Consider the following 19,506-nt stretch of genomic DNA (forward strand, 5'->3'; position numbering starts at 1 on the left):
GCGCAGTCGGAAGCCCCGTGCGGACCACGGCGGACCGCGGGGGTATCGCAGGGGACCAAGGCCCCTCTCGCCCTCAGCCCGGACCCGGCACTCGTCCGCCGCTGGGGCTTGGGCTGCCCTGGCCGGGGATGGCGGCGGCAGCTGAGTCCGGGGCCCGCGCCTGGCTTAGCGGTGGCTCCCCGCGCCCGGGCAGCCCAACCTCCAGCCCGGAGCTGGGCGCCGGAAGCCGCTCGCGACTGGGGCCGGGGTCCGGGCCAGGGTCAGGGATAGAGCGGCCAGGCGCCAGGCCACCTGGCCCCTCCGCGCCCGGCCACAGCTTCAGGAAAGTGACGCTCACCAAGCCCACGTTCTGCCACCTCTGCTCCGACTTCATCTGGGGGCTGGCCGGCATCCTGTGTGATGGTGAGCGCCCGCGACCCCACTGTAGACCCCAGCCCCTGGCCCAGAACGGGCATCTCACCTCTGACCTCTGCACTGCCAGCAATGGCCTCCCCAGGACAGAGCTCCTTGCCCCTCTGGGCAGGAGTGTGCCAGGCCCAGACCTTCCCGGGGAAGTGATGAGGACCCGCTCCTCTGGGGTCTGAAGGCGTCAAATGGCCTTGGCCCCCTCCCCGAGGAAGGTGGAAAGAACTGTTCCCTGGGCTTCCTCACCTGGGTTGGGATCCGATGGGGGAAGGACATCGCAGCCGCACCGTGCAGGTGCAGTGACGCGAGAGGGGTGAAGCCAGCCAGCCCTGAGCAGGCAGCAAGGGGTAGCACTGTAGCCAGGTAGAGTTGGCCTGGACCACTGGCTCCTGGGGCCTGGCCGGGTCAGTCTCCCCTGGGTGCCTGCTGCTGCCCATAGCGGCCGAGTGCTGGTGCTGCCCAGGCTCAGACTCCCAGAGAGCTGGGCCGGGGCCTGCCGCCGTGAGTGTGACGTGCCCTGACAGGGCTTCCACCCAGCCACCAAGCCAGCCTGGCTGGGCGAGGAGGCCCTCCCTCCTCTGGCTCCCAGGCAGCTGACACGCATGCTTCCAGTCCTGCTCCCCTCCACAGGGGACCGGGCTTGTGCCTGTCCTGCTCAGGGAAACAGGCTTTTGGCTCTGGGGGCTAGGGACCACTCAGGCCAGGGCCTGCAGAGGATGCTTGGCTGGATCTGGGTACAGGAGGCTGTGCTCCTCACGCATGATGTCCTCCCTAAGGGGAACTGGCAGGAGAAGGCAGGGTCCCCTCAGGGGTATGACTTCCTGCAGGTGGGCTTCAAGGGCAGAGGGGGGAAGAAGTTCATGGAAGGGAAGTGGGGGTGATGTGGCAGCTGGTGACCTTGGGGAGCAAAGGGGCCTGACAAGGGTGTGGGAGGAAGAGCCCCTTCCCCTGTCCGGGAGCACCCAGGATGTGGAGGAGGGAGCAGGGGCTATCTCTGTGGGCCAGAAGGGGAAGCCGGGCGCCACCTGCAGCTGCTGCCTTCCATGCAGAGCCAGTCTGGTGCCTGGAAGGGAGCTGACCTGCTCTGTGCCTCCCCAGGATGGGTACGGTGCCCCCTCGCTGCCCCGCAGGCCTTGTGAGCATAGCTCACTGCCTTTGGAGCTTCTGGGCCTCCACCCCTCTGGGCAGGGGCAGGTGCCACCCTCACTGGGCCAGCCACCTTGCCTGCCTCAGGTGGTGGGGGGTGGTCCTGGTCTATCACAGGCTGGCTGTGGTCTGAGCAGGTGCGTTATGCATGGGAGGGGTAATTAGGGGTGTATGCAGATGTATAGAGTCAGGGAAGGGTGTCCCTGGCCCTGGCGAAGCCGGTCTTGGGGGTAGGTGGAGATGCAGGAGCTGGCCAGGTGCCCACCTGCCCGCCCACCCTCAGCAAAGACTGCATGTGGGGGTGGGGGTGGGCAGGGGCCGCTCCCAGGACACCAGAATACACCATCATCCAGGATAGTCCGAGGCACCCAGGGCCCTGCTCCTGCTCTGGGCTCTCAGAGGTGGGGCAGGGGATCAGGCTGTCGCTGGGCCCTCCCTCTGCTTCTAGGACCAGGGTGAGGGTTAGGAGGGTGGGAATCACTCTGCCCATTATTCCTGCAGTGGGACGGGGCTGGGGCATGGCAGTGGCTCACCACTGCGAAACCACCCCCGTCAGGTCTGGGAGAGCAAGCCCACTGTGATGGGCTCTCTGCCCCTCACGGAAGGCTGCAGCCCATCAGTGCCACTGGCTGCGGCCTCCCTCCCAAGATGCCCTGGGGTCTCTTGATTCCTGTGCGGGACGGGGGCCAACTCACAGGCTCTCATTCCTACAGTCTGCAACTTCATGTCCCATGAGAAGTGCGTGAAGCACGTGAAGACCCCCTGTACGAGCGTGGCCCCCAGCCTGGTCCGCGTGCGTATGGAGCGTGGGCTACTGCACTTGCCAGGGGAGGGTGTGGAGGGTCTGGGGAGGCCAGCTCTTGTGGCAGGGGCTGGGCTGGGAGTCAGGCTGGTGGGTTGGATAGGGTGGGCAGTGGCACAAGCCCTGAGGGGCTGGGGTGGGAGTGTCCCCTTGTGCTGGTCTGGGCTTCTGAGCCGCAGACTGCATCCCTGCACGTGGGCCCCTCCCTGGGCAGAGGCTGGGCCTCACTTCCTGGTGGTTCTGACCCTGGCCCTGTGGTTCTCCGGGGTCCCAGGTACCCAGCACTGCCTCTCCTGCCTGTCATTGGGCCTCCATTCACCTGTGCTTTAATCCAGGGGCCAAAATGCATCATGGAGGGCAACAGGCTTGGGGGAGTGGTCAGGGCCTGCACAGCTGGATCAGGCCCGGGCAGGACCAGCTGGGGCCTGAGCTGCAGAAGGGGCTGTCAGAGATCACAGCCTGGGGCCACCCTGAATTCGTCCTGCACAGGGAATGGGGCATGGGCGTGCTGGGCAGTCCCCAGCAGGACTCCTTGGGAGCCTGCAGAGGCGAGAGGCACACACAGCACCGTGTTAATAGTGCTCAGGGAGATTCAGGGGCATATAGTGGTCAGGCAAATGGTGGTGGGAGCTCCCTGGGACAGAAGAAGTGGCGCTTGCGGGACGGGATCAGGGGTGTGGCGCCCGGCTGTAGGCCCCAGGCTAAGGCAGTGCTCTGCCCCTTCCAGGTCCCTGTGGCCCACTGCTTTGGCCCCCGGGGTCACTACAAGCGCAAGTTCTGTGCGGTCTGCCGAAAGGGCCTGGAGGCGCCGGCGCTTCGCTGCGAAGGTATCTGCCTCGAGCCTGCTCCGCACCCTTGGGGTCTGAGCCCCACCCTCTCACAGGCACCTGCCCAGGGTGGCCCAGGCCTCCCTGCGATCAGGCGACTGCTCTGGTTTGGGGAGGGGCGGGGCGGCAGTGTTTGCCGATTCTAGACTTGCCAGCGCAGGGAGGCAGGTGCCGGGGCCGCAGGGGCGCAGGGGCTCGGGGGGGGGGGGGGGGCGGGCGCAGAGGCGCGGGCTGCTTGCTGAGGTGGGCTGGACGGGGAGAAGCTGGCTCCCATCCCGCTGAGGGATGGGGGACTGCTCCTGCTGTACACGTTGGGCCCAGGAAGGTTAAAGAAAGTGCGGCCAGGGCCGGGGCGGACCCGGCCAGAGCTGAGAGGCCGGCGGGAAGCAGGCAGGCGGGGTCGCGGGGGAGCGGCGAGAGGCCCCTAACCCTGCCCGCCCCGCAGTGTGTGAGCTGCACGTTCACCCCGACTGTGTGCCCTTCGCCTGCAGCGACTGCCGCCAGTGCCACCTGGACGGGCACCGGGACCCCGTGAGTGCGCAGGGCCAGGGACGCCTGAGCCTGGTCGAGGGCCACTGGGGGACCGGGGCCCTGCCGAGCCCGCTGACAGCCCTCTCCGCAGGACACACACCACCACCACTGGCGGGAGGGGAACCTGTCCTCGGGCGCGCGCTGCGAGTTCTGCCGGAAGACGTGCAGCTCTTCCGACGTGCTGGCCGGTGTTCGCTGCGAGTGGTGCGGTGTCCAGGTGGGCGGGGCGGGGCCGGGGCCTGGGGGCGGGGCCTGCGGGGGCGGGCTGCACCGTCCACTGGCAAAGCAGGGTAGGGGTTGTGGGGGCGCCCCTTCTCGCCGAGCTTGTTTGCATCACACTCTTTTCCGACTTTGGGGAGTGGGGGTTCGGATGTACAGGGGAGAATCAGGGCTTCTTCTGGTTGGCGGGTGGCGCCCAACCCCCCACCAGGGGCGCTCAGTGTGGACCTCTGGGGAGTCACCCCAGCTCAAGTTTGACCCCCAACCCCCGCCCCAGGCCCATTCGGTCTGCTCCGCGGTGCTCACCCCCGAGTGCACTTTCGGGCGCCTGCGCACCATGGTCCTGCCCCCAGCGTGCGTGCGCTTGCTGTCCCGCAACTTCAGCAAGATGCACTGCTTTCGTATCTCCGAGAGCGCGGCCCCGGAGCCAGGTGAGCGACGGGCAGCGAGGACCGGCACTGGGCTGGGGAGGGCAGGCCTTGATTGAGGCCAGCTGAGACCTCCCACAGGTGATGGGGACGACGGTGTGGACGGAAGCGCCCCTGCTGGCCCTGGTAAAGAGGTGGCAGCGCCGGAGTCCAGTAAGTGGCCTTTAGCTGCTGCCCAGTCCCCCATCCCATCTCCTGTTCGCTCATCCCTTATTCTGCCCCCATATTGTCCCCCATTTCCCCTTCCCATCCCCGACCCCATGTACTTGCACCCACTTCCCTGTGGCCCAGGCAAGCAAACTCTGAAGATTTTCGATGGCAACGACACAGTGCAGAGAAACCACTTCCGTGTCATCAGCGTCCCCCGCCTGGCCAGGAGCCAGGAGGTGCTGGTGAGAAGGAGCTGCCTTGCCGGCCCACTCCTGGGGGGAGCTGCAGGGCGCCTGGCACGGCCTGGCTCCTGTCACACCGGCCCCCACTGCAGGAGGCGGCGCTGCGGGCCTACTACATCACGGAGGACCCCCAGGCCTTCCAGCTGCAGGCGCTCCCCCCACCCACTCAGGCTGGTGACGCTGACACCGAGGCCCTGGGGAAGGTCTGGAGCGGTGGGACTGCCGAGGACGAGGGTAGTAGAGGCCCAGGGTCCCGAGACGTTCCCGAGGCCTGGGTGATTCGTGCTCTGCCCCGCACCCAGGAGGTCCTGAAGATCTACCCTGCCTGGCTCAAGTGAGGCCCAGGCCTGGGGCAGGGGTGCTGGCAGGAGAGGGTTGGGGGCCATGCCACCAGAGCTCCTGAACTCGTCCCCTGCAGGGTCGGTGTGGCCTACGTGTCCCTCCGTGTGACCCCGCAGAGCACGGCCCAGACTGTGGTGCTGGAGGTCCTCCCACTGCTTGGACGCCAGGTGTGTACTCGGGCTGCCCTGGTCCCAGCCAGCCCAGGGTGGTTGCCCCGTGTGGGTCCTGGTGGGGTGGGGGGGATCCAGGCCTGATACTCCAAAGTCCATCCCTACAGGATGAGGGTCCGGAGGGCTTCCAGCTGCTGGAGGTGCTCATGGGCAGCAGGCAAGGTGAGTAGGCAGCCTATAGCTGATGCCCTGGCCAGTTCTGCCCCAGTGCCCTGGGGTCGCCGGGCAGCTGTTTGCAGAGGTGGCTGGGGTTTAGGTGCTGACGGGCGGCGTCTCTCAACCCTGCAGTCCAGCGGATGGTGCTGGCGGATGAGGAGCTCTTGCTTGGCCGGCTTCAAGCTATCCGGCAGGTCAGTGGGTGTGGACGCTGGCCCCGGGCCAGGGCCTCTGCCTCACAGAGAGGGAGTCTGTTCTTAGGATGCCATATCCATCCTGGCCTGCAGCTAACCTTGGCCAGCAGGGCTTCCCCTCCCCCTGAGTTCCCCAAGGGAGGAAGCCTGTGTGTCCTCCTCCTTCCATTCAAGGGGAGTTTAGCCTGGGGCATCTTCCCTTCGGCCCCCTTTGTGGACAGGGAGGGTGGAGGGGCTCGTCCCCTGTGCTCTGCTCAGTGTCCCTCCCCTGCCCACAGACGTCCCTACGGCAGATGAGCCAGACACGGTTCTATGTGGCTGAGAGAAGAGCGGTGGCCCCACGTGTCTCTCTGTTTGTGGGAGGTCTGCCCCCTGGCCTGTCTCCCCAGGAGTACAGCAGTCTTCTGGACGAGGCTATGTCCCTGAAAGGTGTGGCTGCCTGGGCTGGTCTGAGGCTCTTGGTCACAGCGGGGCAGGGCGGGTGTCCTGAGAGCAGGCCTGTGGGCTGCTGTGCAAGGCTGGGTCCTCCTGCTCCCCTGCTACTCCAAGTCACTGTTGGAGCCTTTGCTGAGCTGGTTTCTGGCCCAGAGGGTCTCTGTCCTCACCTCTGGGGCCCAGACCCCGTCACCTCCTTCGAGGGGTTTCTGAGATGCCTGCCCTGGGCCCTGGGGGGGGCCCTGGGCCTGGAGTGGGGGGTGCTGTCTGGGATGGGCAGCCCTGGGAGGCGGGGCCTGGGTCAGGTGCTGCACTTCCCGACCACAATCCGTCTTTGCAGCTGGCCTGGTGTCCATGAGCCACGTCTACTCTTCTCAAGGTGAGATGCCCCACAGGCTGAGGTCAGGTTTGTTCAGAGGCCACTCATGGGCTAGATGTGAGCCCTGCTCTCTCGCTTTATCCCGCTGGTGACCCGTGGGCCCAGGAAACGTTTGTGTTTAATTTCCTGGCTCGTGGCTGTAACGCTCTTGCCTCAAAGCATGACTGAGGTGCAGAGGACGTGTCCTCCGTGACCCATCTGTGGGTGCACATCTTTTATCACGGAAAACGTCACATCAACCGAGAAGTGGCAGAGAAGTACCATGAGCCTTGCGTCCCCTCTGTGGGTCCACAGCAGTGACCCATGCCCTCTGTGCCTCTCTCGGGTCCTGGGAGGCTCGGCGTGGCCGGGAGACTCAGGTGCACGTCTGCTCCCCTTGCCTCCTGGGAGCCTTGCTTGTATCCCTCAGCACACCCTGTCTCTGAGCCCAGCCGTCCTTGCAGCCTCCCCCCAGGGGAGAGAGTCACGCACCGTGGGGCATCTTGTGATGGGCTGGCTGGAAGCAGGCCGTGGCCAGAGATGAGGCCATTGGCCCGCTGGAGGAGGCAAGGCCCCTGGCCCAGGCACCACAGGGGCTGGAGCTCCAGAACAGACACCTGAGCTCATGGCTGACCTGCCACAGGTGCCGTGGTGCTGGACGTGGCCTGCTTTGCCGAGGCCGAGCGGCTGTATATGCTGGTCAGGGACACGGCTGTTCACAGCCGGCCGCTGACTGCCCTGGTGCTCCCGGATGTGCTGGTGAGTAGCACCGGGTAGGGGCCTGGGGGGCGTGGCCTCTATGGCTGATTTGTCTAATACTTGGAGCAGTTGGAACAAAGTCCGAGTTGGCTATGCCTGGCTGATTCACACCAAGGGAGGGCCCAAAGCCCGGTGGTGAGGCATGCACACCAGTTGAGTGGCCCTGCAGTGGTTGCCTCCTGAGGGCTGGCCTGTATTTGTGACTGTGCATGGCCCTTGGTCTCGCTTGAGTCACTGGTCCTGGCCCCACCCTCCCTGCCCAGGAGGCCTCTGGACCCCTGCTCACACCCTGGGCCTCCTCTGGCCAGACTTTGGAGGCTGTCCTAAAGACCCAGCAGTGCCCTGGAGCCCGCCCTGTGCTGGGTATGTGCCTTGGTCCTCAGCCTTGCTGGCCCCCAGGGAAACCCCACCCAGGTGTCCATGACCCGTGACCCTAGTTCAGGCTGAGCAGAATTAGAGCGGGCTGAGTTTAGGGTCTGTGGCTGAGTGGGCAACATCCTCAGGTCTCAGTTGCCCTGCCCCAACCCCGAGCGGGGTCAGGACCAGTGGCTCTCCCACTGTCCAGACAAGGATGCAGGCACTGCAGATCAGGGCCCCTGTGGGCAGACACGGGCGGGTGATGCCAACATGTGCTTTCTCTCTCCTGGCAGCTGCCTGCCCTGGGGTGAGCCGGTAAGTGGTGACTGTAGGCAACTCTGCCCAGTAGGTCACACGTCACCCCAAGTGTGTCCTACCTAGGCCTTGAGCCACGGCTGAGCTCGTGAGCTGCCACTGCCCACCATGTCTGCGCCTATCTGTCTCCCGTCACCCAGCATCCCTTGTTGTAGGGACCCCAGCTCCCTTCCCACACTCTCTTGGACACTGTTTCTGTGGTTGTGTGTAGGGGATGAGCTTTGTCCCAAGGCCGAGGGGCCACCCCTCCTGACTGCGGTGTGAGTGGTTGGGGGGCCCTGGGAGCCAGGTGGCTCTTAGGGGGCAGATGGAGTCCTGCGTAGGCTTCCAGCCTGGGCTTGCAGGCTGCAAGGATCAGGCAGCAAGTGTGGTCTGAGGACTCATCTCACGGCGGGTGCGGCATGGCCTGTGTGCTTGGAGCTCCAGGCTGGCCAGCATCACCCCGCCCCATCAGCCAGTGGACTGTGCGTGCCCCCTCTGCTGTGGGAGGCGACCCAAGTGGCCACTGGTTAGGTGGGGCTTGTGTGTGCCTCTGTCAGGAGGGGGCTCTGGCCAGGGGCTTAGGGCCAGGGCTGCCGCTGCCCGGGCAGCCTGGTGGGGAAGCGGGGCAGCTCTGCCTCTGGGTGGCAGCCATGGGAGCCCGCCCTAACGCTGCTCCTGTCTATCAGCACACGAAGCTGCCCCCAGACTGCTGCCCTCTTCTTGTGTTTGTGAACCCCAAAAGCGGAGGCCTCAAGGGCCGCGATCTGCTCTGCAGTTTCCGGAAGCTGCTGAACCCGCACCAGGTCTTCGAGCTGACCAACGGGGGGCCTCTGCCTGGGTGAGTCCTGTGGGGCCCCACTGCTGCAGGAGCAAGAGCGCTCGCATGGCTCACGGGCGGAATCCTCAAGGGCCGTCGTGGACGTGGGAGGAGCTGCGACCCGCTTCTGCCCCAGGGGTGACTGCCTGTGCCCTCCTGTTGCGTGGCTGTGAATGTGGCTGGTGGTAGGATATACCGTGTCTCCCTGCTGCCAGGTTCCACGTGTTCTCCCAGGTACCCTGCTTCCGGGTGCTGGTGTGTGGAGGGGATGGCACCGTGGGCTGGGTGCTTGCCACCCTGGAGGAGGTGCGGCACCGTCTGGCCTGCCAAGAGCCTGCCGTGGCCATCCTGCCCCTGGGCACAGGTGAGGTCACCCAGGGGGTTGGGGGGGCTCGGGGGCCTGTCCCTTCTGCCCTGTTTCAGTCCGGGCCTGGGGTGGTGGGCAGGTGGTTGTGGAGAATCAGTGTGGTTCTTGCCGGTGTCCCAGGGAATGACCTGGGCCGGGTCCTCCGCTGGGGGGCGGGCTACAGTGGAGAGGACCCATTCTCCGTGCTGCTGTCGGTGGACGAGGCTGACGCTGTGCTCATGGACCGCTGGACCATCCTGCTGGACGCTCAGGAGGCTGGTGGAGGGGAGGGCAGTGTGGTGGACGCAGAGCCGCCCAAGGTACTGCTGTGCCCAGGTCAGGGTGTGGCACCATTGGGCCCCTGTGGGCGACTACCACGTCTGTCCAGGCCCTTGTCCTTGTCCCAGGCACACCTTGGTGTCGGTGCCAGTGCCGTCCCCTGAAGCTGAGGCACAGGGCGGGGACTGGCCGTGCTGGGTCATGTGCCACACTGCCCCCTCTTGGGTGCAGGGCAGTCACCAGACAGAAGCAGCTCTGAGACCAGGAGGCGGGACCCACCTGGGGGGAGGTGGGGAGCACCTGGTGGGGGCTGACTGGGCCACGGGAGGATTTCCTGTTCTTAGATCGTACACATGAGTAACTACTGTGGGATTGGCATCGATGCAGAGCTGAGCTTGGACTTCCACCAGGCTCGGGAGGAAGAGCCTGGCAAGTTCACGAGCAGGTGCTGGAGGCACGGGGGCAGGAGCGGTTACTTCCTGGGGCCCCCGGCAGTGACAGAGGGACAGGGGCTAGGACCCGGGGGCTGCCACGGGGGTTGCACCCCACCTCGTGATGCAGGCTGCCCTGCCCCACAGGCTCCACAACAAGGGCGTGTATGTGCGGGTGGGGCTGCAGAAGCTCAGCCAGGCCCGCGGGCTGCACCGGGAGATCCGGCTGCAGGTGGAGCAGCAGGAGGTGGAGCTGCCCAGCATCGAGGGCCTCATCTTCATCAATATCCCCAGGTGCCAGGGAGGCGGGGGAGGGGGGCTCCTGGGCTCTGCCCTTCTCCGGCCTTCTGTCCAGCGGGGACTCTTACCTGAATGCCCCTCCCTCCTGGTGCAGCTGGGGCTCGGGGGCCGACCTGTGGGGCTCTGACAGCGACTCCAAGTTCGAGAAGCCACGCATGGATGACGGGCTGCTGGAGGTGGTGGGGGTGACGGGAGTCGTGCACATGGTAAGTGTGGGGGCCGGGGGATGGGGACCAGGGCTGAGGTGTCCGCCAGGGCCCGCTGAGTGAGGCTCGCTCTCTCGGCCCCCAGGGTCAGGTCCAGGGTGGGCTGCGCTCTGGTATCCGCATCGCCCAGGGGTCCTACTTCCGTGTCACCCTCCTCAAGGCCACACCTGTGCAGGTGGATGGCGAGCCCTGGGTCCAGGCTCCCGGGCACATGATCATCTCAGCTGCAGGCCCCAAGGTATGTTAAGTGTAGGTTGAGCTGGGTGCGGCCGGAGAGCCAGCAGTCAGGTGGGCTTGGTACTGGCTGGCCTGGCCAGGTGCCCAGGGGAGGTCACAGGGCCTGGAAGAGGCTGGCCAGCCCCTAAGGGGCACCTGTTTCTCATGGAAATGAGCCCCCTGGTGCCTCAGAGGGGAGGGTATCTCTAGGGCAGCAAGCTTAAGCCTCCTGCTCCTTCCCATCCTATGAAGTGGGCTGAGGTGGCACCAGCTGTTACAGGAGCCCCAGGCCAGTTGCCTGCAGTGTCGGGCAGCCATCTGACCCTGTCTGTCCTGGGACAGGTCCACATGCTCAGGAAGGCCAAGCAGAAGCCCAGGAAGGCTGGGAACCCCAGGGATGCACGAGTGGACGGGGAGCCTGCCCCCGAGGGAGACTCCAAGTAGAGGAGGGCCCTGGAGTCCTGCAGAAGTGCCCGCGGTGGAGGGACTCAAACACAGCTCTGACCACAGGCGTCTCCTTGTCCCCATCCCTGTGCCACACGGAAGCTGCAGGGTGGGTGTTGGGCATGGGGCTCCCACTGGCCACCCCCTCACCCCCTGGGGCCCGGGCCACTGTCCTGGGGGGGCAAGCACTCCTCCCTTTGTGTCCCTGTGCCTCCACTGAACCCCTTGAGAGGGGCAGTGCTGGACTGCATCTCCCACCCCTCTGGCTACACTCACGGGCCCTGGATGTGCCCAGGATGGACCCAGGACCCCTCAGGCACTATTTCCCCTGGCCTCACTTCACCACTGGGCCTGGCCTTGAGCTGGGCTGGTGGCCCTGGAGTGACAGGGCTGCACCTGGGGAGGCCAGGTGGGCTTGGCTTCTCCCTGGAGACCTGGTGTGCTGCCCAGCAGGGAGCAGCAGGCCTGGCCGGGAGCCCAGAGGGAGTCAGGAGAGCGTGAAGTGGGGAGCAGTGGCTTTAATCACTGAGGTCAGTGTGGGGCTTGTCCTTCCATCTGTCCAGTCACCAAGCCAGTTCCATGTCTGCTCGGTGGGCCAGACTTGTCTCAGTGCTTCTCCATGGGGGAGCTCGGTGATATGGGACATGGCTGTGGCTGCTGGGCGGGCTGCTCACCACAGCCCTGCTGCTGAACCCAAGTCCAGCTGGCTCAGGCCACAGGGGAACCTGATCAGAACCTAACAAGCTGCCTAGCACGTCCCGTGCCCCAGAGGGCCTGCCTCTCCTGACTGTCTGGTACCCTCGCCCTTGGCAGTCGGGCCTCCTAGCCTTCACACCTCAGGCGGCAGCATCACCAGGACGTTTGGCCTCAACCTCAGATGTGGCCCCACCCAGCCCCCCAAGCTTGTGCCAAAACCGCCCGGACATGCATCGTAAGGGCTGCAAGTGATGGGCAGCCTTCTCAGGTTCCTCTGGAACACGTGTGATGTGTGAGACTCTCACGTCTGTGTCCCCAGGGGTGGACTTGGCTTTTGCTTTGCAGGCCCTGTGGGTGGTCAGGTCCTCCGTATTTAAGTGAGTCTGTGTCCCCAGAGGGGGCTCCGCACTGATGCCCTCCCTCATGTGTAACTTACCACTACCTGAAGGCGACCATAACTTATATCTGGGACAAATACAGTCCGGGAATCCAGTCCTGCATGGTCTCCTGCTTCTCTGCGCCTGAGACCAGTCTGTGGTGTGGGGAGGGCTGGCTGGCAGCCCAGCACCACTGGGCTCTCCGTGGGCGGGGACAGTGGGGCTGGGGAGGGGCCGCTACCTGTCCAGGACGCGGGCCACGTCATACACCCACGGTCGCCTCGGGCTGAGGCTGTGGTCTCCCCGCTGGTCCCCAGCCGCCCCCTGCCCGCAGCCCATCTTTGCTTGACGGAGGCAGAGGCAGAAAAGTAGACCTGGGCGGACAGAAGGATGCGGCAACACAAGTGAAGCTCCCATGAGACTCTTAACTGCGCAAGCAGATGACAACCCGCGGACTCATGCCGCGCAGGAGTCTCACAAGGAAAAGACTCAAGCTGGCCCCGCGCATGCGCCGACCTCAGGCTGGGGTTGGGGGTGCCGGTGGCACTAGCAGGGGGCAGGGAGGAGTAGGGAGCACGTGTCGTCCCTGGGGCCCCCGGGCGCTGGCCGGGTGGGTGCCGGCCGCAGGGCAAGGTGCGGCAGGGCCCGCAGGATGGCCAGTGCCAGGCGCACGAGGAGCCGCAGCAGCAGAAAGGCGAAGGGCACAGCGATCTGCATGAGGTGGAAGATGGCCGTGCTGAACCTGGTCAGGATGCAGGTGGAGGCAAAGGCCAGCAGGCTGGCACAGGGGTACAGCGCGAGCTTGGCAAACATGAAGGCGTGCTCCTGGCCGCCAAAGCGCGCGGAGGGCTGCAGCGTCTCCCCCTCCTGCAGCAGCGCCGTGGTCCAGATGGCAAACTGGAAGATGCTGGCGAAGAAGATGATGGCGCAGCTGACGCGCACCCTCTCCAGCTCGTCGTGGGGCTGCTGCGCGAAGGCCGAGGTCTGCTGGTAGGCCAGGGGCAGGCCGCCCACGAAGGCCAGCGAGAGTGTGTTGAGCAGCCCCATGGGCTGCGTGGCCTTGCGGACGTGCAGGAAGAGCGAGTGGTGGGCAAACCAGAGCAGGCCGACCGTGGCGAAGGAGCCGAAGTAGGCCAGGAAGTGTGGCCCCGACTCGCTCAGTGCTGCCACCAGGCTGCCGCTGAACTTCTCCCGCACGTCCTTGGGGTCTGGGACGTTGTCTTCGCTGAGGAGTGAGACACGTGGCATTTGCAGCAGCCGTACTGAGGGCGTGGGCTCAGGGCTGCTGGCCCACCCTGTCCCAGGCCTGAGGGGCTGCATCCTGCCCTCCCCCCCAACTTCAGATGAATGACGTGCACTGAGTTTTCCTTGATCTGTGCTCACTGCAGGCAGGATACTAAACAATTCAGTGCTCACAAGCTCAAATTTAACTGCATCTTGGGTTTCTCTGCTGACTGGCAGCCCTACCTGCTGGCCCCTGGGGCTGGTGAGCAGCCTGGGCCCTGAGCCCTTGGCCCCTCTGGCCCACGTGGGTGGGGGCTTGTGAGGTCTGTCCACCCTCCTGCAGCTTCCTGCAGTCCACAGTGGTCCTGCAGATCTGAGGGGGTTTGCCTCTGAGGTTCTGATTCCTGGGCCGAACTTCACTGTAAGGACCAATGTGAAGGCACGCTGGGCCCAGGCTTCTCCCCGCATGGAGGTGGTGGGTGCTGTGGAAGGGCTGAAGCAGCCTGGGCCACCTCTGTCCTCACAAAAGCAGCGGACAGAGACGGGGGGTTTCCTGGGGGTCTGCACCTGGGCCCCTGGGCCCCACAGCCACTCCGTGCTGCCCCCGCTGGGGGGACCTGCAGAATGGCTCTGGCTGCAGAGCAGAGGCAAAGCCAGCTCATTCCAGAACCACAGGTCTAGGCCTCGGAGACTGGTACCAATAAGCATTTGCTTCCGACTTCTTAAAAATTCACAAATGACAGTAAGAAAACTCTGCCAAGAGAAAACTGGGAGCATCGTGACTGCAGACTGTCAGAAGCAGAACAGAAAATCAGGGTGTTTCAACACTGACAAAGTAAGAACAAACTGGAACCTGACCGAGGAGTAAAACACTACAAAAAAGGACGGAAAGCTGGAAAAGCAGCAGGTAGAACACTTAGAAATAAAAGGCCAGTAACTCAGGCTGGAGCTCAGACTGACTGGAGGACAGGCCAGGTGGAGCAGAAGAGCTGCAGTGAAGGGTGGGGGCAGGAACTCAGTGGAACTTGGGGACCGACATAGGGAGCCGGGAAGCCACCCACTCAGTCAGGTGGGTCCTCAGGGTGGGGCTCCCTCTGGGGAGGGGGGCAGGGAGACCTCAGGGCCTCTGGGGTTGGAGCCTGGGCAGGTCCTCACCAAATGTCCAGGATGAGCAGCGTGGCCACGATGGCGTAGACCCCGTCGCTGAAGGCCTCCACCCGCTCCTTGCTGAGAGGCCCATGCAGGTCGAAGGTGAAGAACTCCAGGCTGTGAGCTGGGGGCTCCCTGGGGCCTGCGGGAGTGCAGGGGGAGGAGTGGCCAAGCCCTCAGGGCCTCGGGGCCAGCTGGGGGTCGCTGCCCTCTTGCCTGAGGGGCCGGAGCATGCAGGCCAGGGGAGGGGACCCTGCAGGGACGCCCGGCTGGCAAGGGTGCTCCGAGGCCCCCACTCTAGCCTGCCCAGGCACCTACCCACAAGCCTGCCTCGGCACCAGCTGGCGGCCTTGCTGACGTAGGGGAGGAAGATGACTGTCGCCATCAGCAGGTACGACTGCAGGAGACACGGGTGCGTCAGTGGGGCTTGGCACCTCCACCGAGGGCCGGGCCCAGGAATCCCACCCTGGAGCCATCCGCTCCAGAGGGAGGGCAGCACAAGCAACAGAAGCAAGACCGGCAGCTCGTTCCCCATCGAGATGCAAACCTGCTGTGCATCAGGGAGTGTTACCAGGAGGCTGGGAGCATGCGCAAACCTCCTGTCAGAGAAGAACCTCGTGTCCAGCACGTGTGGGAGCTCCTCCAGCTCCACGTCAGAAAGACAAGTAACCAACTGAAAAATGGGCAAAGGACTTGAACTGACATTTCTCTGAAGAGAGACGCAGCCCCCACACACAGGGACAGGTGCTCAGCACCACCAGTCCTCGGGGAGACGCGAATCCAAACCACAAGAGTGCACCGCACGCCCAGGGACAGGCGGCGGCGAGGACAGGGAGGCTGGAGCCCTCGCACACTGTTGGTGGGATGTAAGATGGCTCTGCTGCTGTGGAAAACAGAACAGAGGGTCCTCAAAAAATTAAAACAGATAATTACCAGCAATTCCACTTCTGGGTATAAACCCCAAAGAACTGAAAGCAGGGTCTCGAAAAGACATTTGCACACCCACGTTCACGCGTCACTATTCACAGCAGCTGAGATGCAAGCACCGTGGACGCAGGATGTGGCCCGTCCACCAGTGGCTGATGGGGGGGGGAGTCCCGACACTGCGACAGCAGGGGTGATCCTTGAACACACGCTGCGTGAAAGAAGCCACACACACAAGCCTCGTATTTTGTGATTCTGTTTATGTGAAATACCCAGAACAAGCAAGTCTGTATAGACAGAAAGTAGATTCGTGGTTTCCTGGGACTGAGGGGAGGAGGAGTCAGGAGTGACCGCTAATGGGTATAGGGTTTCAGTTTGGGGTGATGAAAGTTCTAAGACCAGACAGGGGTGATGGGCGCACAGCGATGTGCCTGAAATTAATGCTGCTGAGCTGTGCACTTCAAAATGGCCACAGCGGTCAATTCCATGTGATGCATAAACCCAATTATTTGAACAGGGGAGCATGGTGGGCCAGGAGTGTTTCTAATCCGAGGTGGTCCCACCGCCCCACCCTGTGCCCCGCCCTCAGGGAAGGGCTCCCGCCCGTCCTTCCTGGCTGTGTGTCCATGTCACCTGGCGTGGCCAGAGGACTCAGGGAAACAAGGGGCACTTTGTAAACAGATAGGGCAGGGTGGCCTCACAGGCCTGCTTATCACCCAGTTTCCATGTGACAAGTCACACACGTCACTCGGCAGACACACACGGGGTGGCGGCGGATCCCAGGTGTGAGGCAGGTAAGAGCAGGGGCTCTGGGAGAAGGCAGGAGGGGATGGGGTGGGAGGTGCTGCGGGACAGGAGGAAACAACACACAACAGGGAACCCGAGTGCAGTGGAGGTTGGGGGACCCTGCCCTGGTCTGGAGGGATGCGAGTCCAGGGGGAGCAGGCGCCAGTACCGGCATGAGGGGCTCAGGGCAGAGGCCCTGGGACCCGAGTGTCACCAGCAGAGGAAGGTGGTCCAGAGGGAGGTCAGAACGACCTGAGTCAGGGCAGTGAGCATGGCTGGACCTGGAGGGTGGGTCCAGCAGTGTCCCGGATGGGGAAGGGTGGCGAGGACGCCTGGGAGGGTGGCCATGGCTTGGCAGGGAGGCTGCGGTAGGTGGGCCTGGGGGCGGGGAGGCTGTGACAAGCTATGTCACAGGTGATGACGGGCAGGGGCCCAGGCAAGGAGGCCAGGGAAGGGGGACAAAGAGGAAGATGGGAAGAACGCCGCACAGAGAGATGACTGCTCTCTCTGAGGCTGCCGCATGCGCTGACCACCCAGGCTCCCTAGCCCCACCGAGGACCCTCCCCTTTCCCAGTGTGTCGGCCCAGGTGTCCCTCCCCGGCTGCCACCGTCCCGCCAGGGCCTGGTCACCATCCCCCATAGCACGCTGTGCACTGCCAGCCTGGCCCCTGTGGCCCACCCATCCCTTCCTTCCCTGCCCAGCGTCTGGGCCCTGTTACTGCGCACAGACCCCCGTGTCCTCCACTCTGCTTGCCTCTCCTTGCCAGGCCCCATGTGCCACACCCCAGCTGTCCCCCCATCCTCCTCACCCTAACCCTGACCCTATCCACAGACAGGAGGGGTGTCCCACTGAAACCAGGATGCAGATGCGGCCTCAGACCTGCTGTCCCATAACCCCATCCTTCCATCCCTCCCTGCTGGCCCTGGCCGGCCCTGCTCTGTCCACAGGGAGCTGCTCTGCTGAAGCCACAGCCAAGGACACCCTGCCTGACCCTGAGGGCCCCTGCAGCACGCCTCCCACCAGCGGGAGCTGGGCCCTCCTCTCGCACAGCAATCACGTTCAAGTCTGAGGAAAGCAGGCAGAGGCCCTAGGTCTGCCCCAACCTGGGGTGTCCACCTTCCCCTCTGCCTGCCCCTGGCCTGACCTGGGCGTGCCATGGACCCCAGTGCCCAGCCCCATCCTTCAGGGAACAACCCTGCAGCCCTTGCCAGCCTATTTGTGTTAAACTTGGAATTCTCTGGAAACACTTACTAGAGATTTAAAATAACGTGAACCATTCATTTTTTCCACAATTCTTTGGACGCTTTAGGTTTAAACGTTCACTTTACTTCTCTGGCGCTCAAGTAGAGCCAGGAGCTGTGCCTAAAGCTTCTAGGCAGCTCTGAGACAGCGGCTTGTCAGAACTCACCTTGGCTCCTGGATGACGGAAGCGTCACTAGAACAATGTTCCCCTTAAATTAGCTGCTGGCCAAGAGGGGGGGTCTCAGCCAGCCTTGACCCCTGCGGCTTGGCTAGGATGTTGCTAAGGCATCTCGCTCCCTTACGCAGAACTGTGCGCACTCAGTGGAGCCGGGGACAGAGCCAGACACGTCTGCACGGCCATCTCTTCTTGCACTCGGGCAAGTTGTGCCCGGGCTGGGCTCCACTCACCACTCACCTCCCTCTTCTCCACTCCCTCCATCTTTCCGGCTCTGGAATTTCTCTCTCTCTAACCCCGCCCCCTCAACAGAGAAGGCAGGCACAGCCCCCTGCGTCCCATCCCCCTTGTCCCCCCCTTGAACCCCTTGTGGGGAGTGGGTGTGAGCCTCGCTCAGGGCTGCCCCCGCCCCAGCTTCCAGGGCACCAGGGGCCCTGGCGCAGCTCAGTGCCTCCCTCCTCTGAGCAGCCTCCCTCCCCATCCTGGGGTGGCCTCCTCACCCACTCTGCTGCCCCTACTCACCGCAGGGTAGAAAAACAGGGAGAAGCCGGCTGCCGCGAAGCACAGCGCAGGGCCGTGGAGGATGATGCGCAGGATGTGCCGCTTGTAGAGCGCCTGGTGGGCGGAGCGCTGGATCTGGGGGTTCAGGAGGTGGGGGAAGTGAAACGCATACCCCACGATCAGTGCCTGCAGGAGAGATGGGCCGCAGGGCTGGAGCAGAGGCCTCTGGCCAGTGCCCACCTTCCTCCCACACATACAAGCGGGGACCCTCAGGGATGCAGGGTTCTGCTGTGAGGCTCTGCAGGATATTCTGGGGGTGCAGGGGGTACAGGAGCCCTTGCTCTGCTCCCAGGACCGTGTGGGGGTCTCAGAGAGCCCTGCTCCCCTCCAGAGCACCCCAAAGTGGCGGCGGCCCCATCTCACTGTGCTCATCAGCACAGGGGCCCAGGCCCTGAGCGGACAAGGACATGTCCTACCTGCACAGCCCCGATGGCGATCACACACATGCAGAACAGGAAGATGCCCAGCGGCACGTCGGGGAAGGTCACCATCAGGGAGAACTGCAGTGACAAAGGCCTCGGGTCAGGGTCTCAGGCCCAGGCCCCGGAGCCTTCTGTGCGTCAGCTGGGCTGTGCCTGGGCAGCGACGAAGCTGCCTCGAGTTAGGGCAGCAAGAGCCCTGGAGGTGTGCCTTCCCCAAGAGCGAGTCCGAGGGCTTCAAGCATTTAGAGCTGAAACGTCATCAGATTCGTGGACAATCCCCGACCTCAGTTCTGGGATGCACTGAACTCAGAGCACCGTCCTCCTTCAGAATTCAGAGGGAGCTGCTGGCTGAGGAGGCGGTGGGGGTCACACTCTGGGGACAAGCCAAGGTTGGCCGGGAGGCCATGGGCTTCGGGGGGCTGGTGGGAGCTAGGAGGGCCGGGGAGCACAGAGGGAACACCCCTCCTTGGGCCCTGGAGGCCTCCCCTCTCCATCGAGCCTGGACACCCCAGTTACACCTCTTCCCCCAGACCCTTCCCTGCAACCCTGTGGTCCACACCCTGGACCACCCAGTGGTCTGAGAGCTTCTGAGGAGGAAACATCTTAGGTCTGGGGCCTCTTGCCCAGTGGAGGACAGGCTGGACCCAGGGTGGTGCTCTGCAGGGCGCCAGGGACACCAGGGGTGATCCCTGTGACTCACTGTGAATGGCAGGAAGGTGATGGTCATCATGCAGGCCTGGGGAGGAGGAGGGGAGGGGTCAGGGAGGGCAGGCCACTCCAGGTGGCCGGCCAGCAGATGGGTCCCAGGCCCTGCCACCCAGAGGCATCAGGGGGCTGAGCAGGCAGCACCCCCCCCCACCACAGTGAAGGGAGAAGCTCACCAGGTTGAGGAGGGCAAGCGTGTCGTCGATTTTCCCAACAACCTGGAACAATCTGAACAATGGGAGGGAGACGGGGTAAGTCACACCATCAATAAACGTGGTCCTACCGGCACCAAACATGCTCCCAAGACGAAACGGTGGTCCATGGAGGCGGGAAGACGTGACCAGAGACCGAAAAGGAGCCAGGGGACAGGCAGAGTCACCAAGAGTC

General features: G+C 64.2%; 2 protein-coding genes across 11 annotated transcripts in view; one reads left to right on the forward strand and one right to left on the reverse strand.

The window, feature by feature from the left end:
- On the forward strand, nt 1–17,294 carry DGKQ (diacylglycerol kinase theta). 5 transcript variants are annotated; one of them, XM_031439271.2, is made up of 23 exons: nt 1–402; nt 2,265–2,344; nt 3,081–3,180; nt 3,626–3,711; nt 3,803–3,928; nt 4,208–4,361; nt 4,440–4,511; nt 4,650–4,750; nt 4,843–5,084; nt 5,169–5,259; nt 5,370–5,424; nt 5,551–5,612; nt 5,891–6,041; nt 6,388–6,426; nt 7,049–7,164; nt 8,505–8,656; nt 8,851–8,999; nt 9,123–9,301; nt 9,605–9,705; nt 9,839–9,985; nt 10,086–10,197; nt 10,283–10,435; nt 10,756–12,045. In XM_031439271.2, the coding sequence occupies exons 1-23, from the start codon at nt 129–131 to the stop codon at nt 10,855–10,857; spliced, it is 2,844 nt and encodes a 947-aa protein (XP_031295131.2). In that variant the 5' UTR covers nt 1–128; the 3' UTR covers nt 10,858–12,045. The 5 variants fall into 5 exon arrangements, with proteins under 5 accessions (XP_031295131.2, XP_064345155.1, XP_064345161.1 ...); XM_064489085.1 differs by lacking the exons at nt 10,283–10,435; nt 10,756–12,045 and adding an exon at nt 16,962–17,294; XM_064489091.1 differs by lacking the exon at nt 10,283–10,435.
- Nucleotides 12,336–19,506, reverse strand: part of TMEM175 (transmembrane protein 175) — a 16,770-nt gene continuing 9,599 nt past the window's right edge. For 2 of the 6 annotated variants that reach the window (XM_064489107.1, XM_064489101.1), the window contains 7 exons: nt 19,296–19,398; nt 19,115–19,150; nt 18,409–18,492; nt 17,954–18,118; nt 14,622–14,976; nt 14,310–14,445; nt 12,336–13,155 (listed from right to left, as the gene is read on the reverse strand). In XM_064489107.1, the coding sequence (XP_064345177.1) occupies nt 12,477–13,155; nt 14,310–14,445; nt 14,622–14,976; nt 17,954–18,118; nt 18,409–18,492; nt 19,115–19,150; nt 19,296–19,398 (1,558 nt within the window). In that variant the 3' untranslated portion in view covers nt 12,336–12,476. The remainder of the gene's footprint in view (nt 13,156–14,309; nt 14,446–14,621; nt 14,977–17,953; nt 18,119–18,408; nt 18,493–19,114; nt 19,151–19,295; nt 19,399–19,506) is intronic. The other 4 variants (XM_031439461.2, XM_064489112.1, XM_064489105.1 and 1 more) reach the window with 4 other exon arrangements.

The sequence above is a fragment of the Camelus dromedarius genome, chromosome 1 (assembly GCF_036321535.1).
Source record: "Camelus dromedarius isolate mCamDro1 chromosome 1, mCamDro1.pat, whole genome shotgun sequence".
NCBI classification, from domain to species: Eukaryota; Metazoa; Chordata; class Mammalia; order Artiodactyla; family Camelidae; genus Camelus; species Camelus dromedarius.

Coding starts and splice junctions, on each gene's coding strand:
- DGKQ (XM_031439271.2), top strand. CDS start 129: ATGGCGGCGGCAGCTGAGTCCGGGGCCCGCGCCTGGCTTAGCGGTGGC. Junction 8,657..8,850: donor AACGGGGGGCCTCTGCCTGG/GTGAGTCCTGTG, acceptor CCCTGCTGCCAG/GTTCCACGTGTTCTCCCAGG. Junction 10,436..10,755: donor TCTCAGCTGCAGGCCCCAAG/GTATGTTAAGTG, acceptor GTCCTGGGACAG/GTCCACATGCTCAGGAAGGC.